Below are 9,893 nucleotides of genomic sequence, written 5' to 3'. Positions count from 1 at the left end.
ACCCACTTTTCTACCGCGCAGCTAAAGCAGCAAAGATGCTTCAGCCGCGCGTCAGAACTAAATTTTGTACAAGCATAAAAAATGAAGCAGCATTTTTCGCGTTTTTGCTGCCTCTGCTGCTTGCAGTCTGAACGTAGCATAACACTACACTGACGCTGCATGATGTTATTATCGTAGTCTAGGCAACCACAATGTTCCAGGTCATTTGGCAGTGTTCAGCCAATCATGTGACTGGCATGCGCCCGAGCAGATCTGGTACCTACAGCGATCAGGACCAAGCTAGAGATAACATCGCTCTGAAAGAAGCCACAGTTTAAGCTTCTTAATGGCATTTTTCCACACGATGTCATTACAGGCAACCCATCATGGCCACAGAGTGCTTTTAAATCTCTGAGTTTGGTGCCGGTCTGTTAGGTCTCCAAGGCTACGTTCACACTGCAGCCTGAAGTGACCAAAATTAGATTTTTTTGCCCATATGCGACCTGGATCTGATCTTTTCATGACAGTCTGAAAAACACAAATCCGATTTTTTCCAATCCGACCCAGAACACTTGCCTCTGTGGTCCTGAATCCGATACAAATCCGATCTTTTTAAATGTGACCTATGTCTGAACGGGCAGGTCGCGTTCATCCGACCTGAACGTCATTATATAACACTCAACAAAGGTCCCCATTCTGCATCTTGCTTCGCAGAAGCGGGAAGAAAAACAACAACAATGGCGGACGATAATGCGGAGAGCAGTATTTCGGTTTAACCGTCTTGAAAAGATTGTGTTCTTAAGGTTAGGAAAGATGCGCTGCGGCACTAACATCCATGTTTACCTCCGTAAACACGAAGCACGCTGGCTTGTGACATCATTGCGTCTTCTACTGCGCATGCGGGACACTTAGGTTGTATGAACGCAGTTCACACAGGAGATCACATACAAGTCGCATATATTTGGAAATGTGAACGGCAACGCAAAAAAATTGGATTTCACAAAAAATCGGAATCGAGCATCAAGGCCTTCTGTGTGAACGTAGCCTTTGTTACTGCCTGCAGACGGCTCCTTCTTCCTCATCCTCACTAGACAAAGCTGAAGAAATGCTGTAACATTTGAGGCAATAATAGTGTTTATTATTTACATCAGTTCTCCATGACAGCTTTATGTTGCGCCGGTTCTTTTTTTCATGTTTTTAATGTGGATAATTATCAACAAAGGAACTATTGGGAGCAACAAAAAGCCCTGAAAGAAAAAAAAAAAGTTGTAAACAAAATACCTACATGTACATTTAAAGACAAGTCCTTTTATTACTAAAGCAGACGTCTGCCGTCCTTATTGTGTGGGACTGAATTAAATGGTTCAAACCAACAGGATTTAAGCTGGAAGGGTAAAAATAGGTTAATCATCAGATAAACTCAAGCATCATAAATCCTGCTTTAGAAACCAGCAGCCCCCCCCCACCACCACCAAGTCTCTGAGGCATCAATAACAGACCAATCACACCACTGCCAATGGCAATTAACAAACGGCCCCCTGGAGCCCCACCTCACATCAGAGCCATCTGGTCGGACAGAGAGAAGCGGCCTCTTCATCTCTGGCTCTTCAGAGTCTCTCTTTTGTCCACTTGTGTCGCTTTGCGTTTGTCCCTCATATAAAACACGACATCTTTACACTCACTTCAGACTTGCAAAGCACATTCAGCTTGAGGTAACGGTAAACTAATTGGACCCCTGGTGGTCAGACTGCTCCAAAAAATAAAAAACCTTTAAAAACGACAATTTCCTAACTGTAATTAACTGGTGTATTAGTGCTTTAATAGTCTTTTATTGTCCAAAAAGCGCAGGTTAATCATACATTATGTTAAACTTTGGCAGTTCAAACTACAACTAATTGTCTTAGACATGCAACAAACCAGATCCCCTGTAAATCTTGACAAAAATGTATTGGCTTTTCAGTAGAAATAATGCTTCTTAAAGGGACAGTGTTGCTTATTCTGCTTTTGTTGGCAAAAATGAAGAATTTCTTTCATAAATACAAATTCTGTCCCATTAGAAATGAAAGCATTCCCATCACTTAGAAAGAGTAGCTTATAAATACAAAGGTGGAGGGACACAAAATGGAAGATGCCATGTTGAAATCTTTGAGTAGGGTAGCAGAAAAAGGACAAACTTGTTAGCCTTATGCATTTCACCCATTAATAAACAATTGTTGTTGGTGGAAGAGGATGATAAAACAAGCAAAGACGAACGTATTTCGCTGTATTTTCTGTTTTCTGTTACTTAAACATTTACCCCAGTCACACGACCCTCTGAAAACCGATCCGTGCCGAGTTGCAACCGAGCTCGGTTCCTTACGACCATTTACACTCTACGCTAGCACGGTTCCTCCACTCCTACTGGCGATCTACGGTACTACTGCTCTCTAGAGGAAAACAAGAACTGATCTCTGTTTATTCACTGGATTGCTGATTTCCCGTTGGTAGTACGGGGTTGAAGTGAAGCCACCGGCCGCCATATTGGTACTCCCTAGTTAGACCGGTCGTAATGTAAACAATCTGTGTGCTACAGAATCGAACAACGATGATGTTCTCATTTTCAGGGGGAATTAAGACTTTTAAAATAAAGATAAATTCATCAGTTTGACACAAACTGGCTGTTTCAGAGCATCAGTAGATTCACTTTAACTTAGAATAAACTTAATAAAGAATTACTTCATTGACATTTAACAGTGAATTAGTTTCTATTTACTCTACTTTTTGGTCAAATATAGCCAGACTCTTGGACACTAGGCCTGTTTTTCGAGAAATATGCTTGAAAATAAAATGCCCAAAATGAATTGAATATATCTCAAGAACTACAGAGTTTATTTTATTTTTTTTGGTGTCAAGATAAAGGCAAGACCCCAGAGAATATGTTACAGGTCTAAAAACCATCTTGGGGCGAGTGCTGAGGACCCAAATTTGGGTCCTCATGTTATGAAAAGGTTAAGCTACATACTATACTATAGGATCCATCGGCGTATAGATGTATTTATTGGTTAGTTCCTCCACTGACTGGGAAATTACCTGTGAATGTCTTCCCACAGCCGGCAAACTGCTTGTTTTTGCAGTCAAATGCTACACATGTAGGTATTTTGGGGGAGTACCAATATGGCGATCGGTGGCTTCACTTTTGTCAGGCAAACAGCAATCCAGTGAATAACTAGAGATTCGTGGAAACAGGCAGATCAACATGGCGGCGCCTGTGACAATTAGGAAGTTTGGTTATAATTGTGATATTTCGTTGTTAGTGGAGAGTCAGGCGAAGAATGCAGCCTTTGGTGAATTTACCTGACAGAGTCGTCTTTTGAATTATTCAGATTTATTCTTTCAAACATTTATTTTTTTACCCTTTTCAATTTTTTTCAAATGATATTTTTTCATTTAATATCTTTAATTTCTCTTTTTTTCTATTGAGTCTTACATTATTTTCACTTTATAATAGAGAAATATTATTCAGAAATAACTGAGCGATATCAGGTTTTAAATCTTGAGCAGGAGACATTTTAGAGTTTTCCTTCAAACTCAGATTAATCCAGCTGCTGCTCGGCCTAATTTCAGCTCACTGGCATCACTCGTCATCCCTTTGCACCCGGATGGGTTTCAGTTGATCTTAGAGCTTCGGCTGCGATGCGTTTCATACCGACTGTCGCCTCCATCCCTCCGTATCTGAGCTGTGTTCAGCTGGCTCCTGCAGACGGGACCGAATGTCAGCCCCCAAGAGCACGGCATGGACACAGGCCCGTTCACCTTTCGTCTGCAGGTTCACTGCTCAGGAAACACCCAGGCTGACCTGACGGTGTCAGGTGGGAAACAGGCAGGAAGGTCGTAAACCTCGGTCGCCACGCCATATGCTCCCCTGTTAGCAGCTTTTAAAGCAACAAAAACCTCGTCTAGTACAATCCAATGAGTTTAACTAGAAAATACATCATTTATTTTACCCACATTTCCAGAAATGTTACTTCAGACAGTAGGAGCTTGAGGGAAACAGCTCATTGCAGACAAGATGAACGACTGACCAGTTAAATATCATATTCATTAGACATAATCATACTGCTAAAAAGCTAAACCCTTAAAATCTTTTACTTTAAGCCAAAATATAACCACAAACATCAGTATCTGCAGCTTTTTATTAGACTCCTCTGTGACAAACCTGCACAAAGTAGGGTAGATAAGCTTACAAAACATAAAATCTGAAAAGTGTGGTGTGCATTTTCCAATCTTTGCTTTAATAGCTCCAAAAGTAGTTAAACGAAGCTGAAAAATTAGCCAATGCAATTAGGGATGTGGTAAATGTGGAGATTCCTTTAAGTAATGAAAGTTTTTCAAAAGATATAGGTGAGACTATATTGATTATATTAACATGGCCGTCCCTTAAGGACAAGAGGGACAAAGCTTCACTTCACTGCTGTCTTCCTATAATTACATTATGGAAAGAAAAAGATACCGAGGTAATTTTCATATATAACCATTCAATTTTAAAATATAGCTACATTATTTTTGTTCCATATGACGAGCTTCAACACATCCTTTCCACATTGTAGCACGGTAGTGGCAGCATCATGTTGTGAGAATGCTTCAGCCAACCAGAGGATGGTTTACATCAAAGGGTGATGTGTTAGAAAGGCCTAGTCAAAGTAATGACACAGAATCAGCTAACAGTTGATGCTAAAAAAAACATCGTCTGTCCAATCTGGCTGAGCTTGAGCTACATGCTCAGAATAAAAGGCATGAAAATCTAGTAGAGAAATTCCCTAAACATTTACAGGCCTAACTAGAGGTAGACTGATATTTGTTGGCCGATATTTGTTTTTTTTTGTATCAGCATCGGCAAATAATCAGAAAAAGCTAAATTAGGTTCAAGAATTGAAAAATTAGCATCAGCCATAAAAAAACCTGTATCACTTGATCTCTGGTAACTATAAAACTAAAAAAAGCTAATTCTGCTAAGTGTTAATGCTGAGCAGAATTAGCTTTTTACTGCTTTACAATCATGTGTTGTTTTTCCAGAAATTTAAAATGTTCTGACAGGAGAAAGAAGCAGAGTTTATTGTTCTGAGAAGAAAATAAATGTTTTTAATGCGAGTCTGGTGAAAATGCAGAGCCGTGTCCTTAGCCCATAACATCATCAAACTCTAAGCAAGTCACAAAACAAGATGGTATCACACTGTAAACATCATACTGGCATCTTCAAAATAGAATTCAACTTCATGTCTCTATTGTATTTTGCACCAAGTCTATTTATTTATTTTTCACTGCTGTGAACCTTCCACATCAATGCCACGGCATCATGTATCTCCAACATCACGGCCCTACTGCTGGCTAATCTGGACCCAACCTGATTTAAAACATTTATAAATTACTGCATGTTGTCCAACAGCAGTGTCTAATTTAACTTGCTCCTCTTCTCCTGTTAATACGGTAAAGCCCTGGGGAGCGTCCGGCTCCAGGCTGCACGTGATCCAAATGAGCCAATGAGCTGTCAGTCTGGGTTGCTGCTGCTGCTACTTTTAGACACAGCAGGCAAACCTGTGGCAAGCCGGGCGACGGGAAAGAAGGAGAAGACCATGAGAAAAAGAGAGCAGAGAAAGTGTGGACTGCTGGAAGAACTGCGGTGAACTGGTGAAAGAAAAGTGAAATGGCGTGCTCAAAGATGACCCTGCACATTTAGAGGATGTTTGGCTCAACCTGCTGCTGTGAAGCAGGATTCTCCACCATGAACAGAATCAACAATAAATCTGGATCCAGGCTCAAAATGAGCTCCTTGATATGTGCTTGAGAATGGCTTAGTCTCCGGTTAAACCCAGGTTTAAAGCCTTGCAGGGCAGCCTAAAGCCCACTGCCAACATTAAGACAGAAAAAAGAAAGAAAATAACAAACCATCAGTTCAGGGGTTTGAGAAAATATGGGAATCAGGAAATTATCTATAAACCAAACTGAACGATTGTTGTTCTCTACTTAAAAAAACAACCTTTAGATTTTAAAATGGAAAAATGTTCTATTTTTTTTTATTTAAAAATTCAATGTTTAAAGTAACATATTTTAATTTAAAATGTCTCCAGACCTTTACTGGTTGATGATTTTCTTTATTCGGACCCCGCTGATTTTTAATTAGTTACTCCTGTCCTACACTTTTTAAGTTTTGATCACTACTGCACTTTATAAATGGGAAAGTTCATGCTAAGCTGCTGCTCGTTCACTGTCAAAAAAATGCTGGTATCAAAGTTTCATTTAATTTCTCTCTGTGTATACAAGATGACAGTAAACTTTGTCCAAGTCAAAGTCTAAGCAGGGCCCCTCGGCCCCTGGCTGAGCCTAGAAATCTTGTCCATAAAGGCTCTAAACAGGATCTGTGACAGAGAGCGGTCCTGTCCGAGTCCCTCATCCACTGGGAGCAGGTCTGACTTAGTACCATCCATGTGAACCAAACTCCTGCTCCGCTTGTTCAGAGACCTGATGGACGATATTTGGGGTTCTTTGTATTTGCATCAGAAAAAGATAAATCAGCTTTGAGAATCACCCCATAATGATGTCAGAAAATGAGCATCAGGCATAAAAACCCTTTATTACTCAATCTCTAGTAACTATAGGAATAAAAGCTAGTTCTGCTAAGTGTTAATGCGAGCCACACATTTTTAAACTGCTTTAAATCATGTATTGTTTTTTTCCAGAAGTCTAAAATGTTCTTACAGGTGAAAGAACCAGAATTTATTAAATTGTCTTTTCCTGTTTTTTGACACGTAAAGACATTTTTAAAAGTGAATCTTGATCATGTCAGTCTAACGTTCCTTCCTTACCTGAAGGATTGAAAGTAAAGCAAATACGTCTCATTTCCAGAGTCCAGCTCTCTACAGACGGCACCTCTGATCCAGCTCAGGTACAAAGCAGCAGATATCAGTTACATGCATACATGTAACATTCCAGCGCTTCAGTGACACATGAGACACGTCGCCTGAGGTGGAGAGACTTCTATGGAGCGCACATGTCAGACATGAAAGGTAAAGAACTGCTAAACATGATCCGCTCCTGTGCACGGGGCCCCGGTGACATGCAACCTGAGCACAGGTGATGACACTGATGTCAGACAGTCAGAGAGCAGCTCAGGGTCTCCTCCAGGCAAAGCAAAGGACAGGTGACTTTTAATGTCAGATCTGAGCTGATGTTTTTAAACTTTCGGAATGAGTTCCAGCCCTAAATAAAGACAGAAACCCTTCAGACCAGGCATCCCCAAAGTGGGTCCTCGAGGATCCTGCAGGTTTTAGAGGTTTCCCTGCTCCAGCACAGCTTTACATTGATAGTTGATTAACAGGCTTTTCCTGAAATGCAAACATCAGAATCAGCTGTGCTGAAGCAGGGAAACCTTAAAAACATGGGTGTCAAAGTGGTTCCAGAAAGGGCTGTCTGGCTGCAGGTTTTCTTTCCAACCAACCTTGATCATTGAGGGAGTCCAGTCTGAACATGATGACTTGATGAGATGAGGAGTCTGGTGTGCTAATGCTTGGTTGGAAAGAAAACCTGCAGCCCTTTCTGGACCCTGTTTGACACCCAAAACCTGCAGGACAGCTGACTTTGGGGATGCCTGCCTCAGACAAACCTTAAGTTATGCCTACATCTTTCTTGGCTCAGCAATTAACCAAGAATCTGGTCTGACTGCTTTGACACTAATTAGACAAGAAAATCAAAGTGATGATGGAGGTCATTTGAACTGGCCATTTGACCTATAACAGGCAGGCGGGTTCCTAAGGGCCGCTGTCCTGCAGACTTTAGAGGTTTCCCTGCTCCAGCACAGCTGATTCTGATGTTTGCATTTCAGGAAAAGCCTCAGCTGTGCTAAAGCAGGGAAACCTTTAAAACCTGCAGGACAGCGGCCATCCAGGACCGATTTTGGGCATCCCTGACCTATAAAGTTCACCTCAAGCAAAGCGTCTCCTAAAAGGAAGCGCGTCCGCATGGATGAAGTGTCTCCGCTTTCTCCACTCCTGTTCTCCTTATTAAAAATGAAGCTCATGGTTTTCCAAAGCAGCTGTGAGAGAAGGAGACTGTTTGGGTACCTTAATGATGCTGCTGCGGCGCGGTGCTGCCTTCACCGACTCCAGCAGGATGGTGTCCGAGTCCTGACCGCCTCCACCTCCAGGGAGGATGACCCCGCTGCGCCGGCCGCGGGACGCTCTCGGCGGGATGAAATCCGGCGCGGAGTCTCCGCACAGCCCGTCTCCGCATCCATCGCGCTCAGACATGTCAGCAGTCAGAAGGAAGGAGGCTCAGTTCGGAGGAATTTCAGCACTTTACGGGATTGGACCTGAATAAAGTTTGCTATTGTGGTGGAGTGGTGCCATTATAAAGCGGGGCGCAAACTGTTCTCCAAACTCTGCGTATTTATGTGGCGGACTTCATAGTTCCGGAGAAACGTGACTTTAGGCTGTTTGTGCGCGCGCTCCACGGCACATCCTACTCCCCTCCAACCCGAGCATCACATGCAGGTTCGGACCTGGGATGGAGGCGCAGCCCGGAAGAAGCGCAACAAGTCGCGCAGTCTCCAGCCCAGCCTGGCTCCCTGGAACAGCTCATTCAGACGCGTAAAGCCTCCTTTGCGCGCTCCAGGCGAGCATCTGTGACAGCCAGGAAAAGCAAATCTTCGAATCCAGCGTCTTCTACCGGGTTACCAGGGCTACCCGGAGCCGCGCCGCTCTGTGCCCGGAACGCGGCGGTGTCAGAGTGTGGAGAGGACCGCAGCCGCGGTGCCGCGGGAGCCGGTAGGACCGAGCCGGCGGTGCGTCTCTGCGGACTGTTTGCAGCCGCAGGGTCAGCCTGATCTCAGCCTCAGAAACAACAGCCGACTTTTGACGAGGACGGCAACACAACTGACAGACAGACGCGCCGCCTTTCAGGCGCCACTCCTCCCTCCAACCCCCTCCGCCCAGCTCCTCCCACTCCACGCGACTGACGCGCAGAGCGTCCAATGCGCGCGGCCACCGAGAGATCAGAGAGGAGGCCGCAGCCTCCGATAGGTGGAGGCTCCGTGTTCCCTGGAACCGAGGGAGAAGTCTCTGGTGCTGGGTTACAATACAGAGGTGTGATGATGATGATGATGATGATGATGATGATGATGATGATGATGCATACCTTGACTTTGGTTTATTGGAGATAATTTTGAATTAGAGACAATCTGGATTATAATACTCTTTTCCTTTCCTCTTTAGTGAGACGCATCAATGTTTTACAAAAAAAGTTTTAGGTTAGTGTACCCTTCATAACTTAATTTAATAAAAACATTTTTTTATTTTGATCAAAAATGCTTACCACTGATATTAAAGTGTGTGTTCTTGTTTGTACACAAGCTTTGTTGTTTTAAAGTTGTTAGGCTGCATCTGCTGAGCTCATTCTTGCCATTTCAACAGACGAGTGAACAAACAGTAAACAGTTAATCTTGTCATCGGATATACTTTGCACTAGAGATGCACCAATCCCGTTTTTTCCAGATGCAATCTGAAACTGATACCTGGGCTGGCTGATCCGATTTAATGGAAAAGTCCGGTCAGCAAGGATCAAATAATCAATGGCTCATTATCAATACCTAAAACTAATACGTTCACGGTGATATTTGCTGATCAATTTAGTGTTAATCAGTAAAAAAATAAAAACAATACTTTTCAGTTAGTCTGGGAGCAGCCATTTTTGCCCAAATATAGTAACCCCTCCCTCCTGCCATCTTCCAGCAGTGACGTCACGGTGCGGTATCGGCTGTTGATCAAGTCCCAGTGCTGTATCTGGTGTTTGTCACAACGCGCTATTATCCAAGTCATCTTGAAAACATTCTTCTTCCAAACGCAGACATCCCTTGGATAAATTATGCTGGATTTTAAGCTCTGCTA

At 42.9% G+C, this 9,893-nt stretch overlaps 1 protein-coding gene across 1 annotated transcript in view; it reads right to left on the bottom strand.

Annotated features, from left to right (window-relative positions):
• Positions 1-8,839, bottom strand: part of plcl1 (phospholipase C like 1) — a 189,099-nt gene extending 180,260 nt beyond the window's left edge. Inside the window, exon 1 of the mRNA XM_015391938.1 lies at positions 8,073-8,839. Within this exon, the coding sequence (XP_015247424.1) occupies positions 8,073-8,258 (186 nt within the window). The 5' untranslated portion in view covers positions 8,259-8,839. The remainder of the gene's footprint in view (positions 1-8,072) is intronic.
• Positions 8,840-9,893: the final 1,054 nt, after the last annotated feature.

This window comes from Cyprinodon variegatus, unplaced genomic scaffold (assembly GCF_000732505.1).
Source record: "Cyprinodon variegatus isolate N-32 unplaced genomic scaffold, C_variegatus-1.0 Scaffold565, whole genome shotgun sequence".
Lineage (NCBI taxonomy): Eukaryota > Metazoa > Chordata > Actinopteri > Cyprinodontiformes > Cyprinodontidae > Cyprinodon > Cyprinodon variegatus.
The sequence above is the reverse complement of the archived record's forward strand: the minus strand, read 5'-3'. Positions and strand labels throughout refer to the sequence as shown.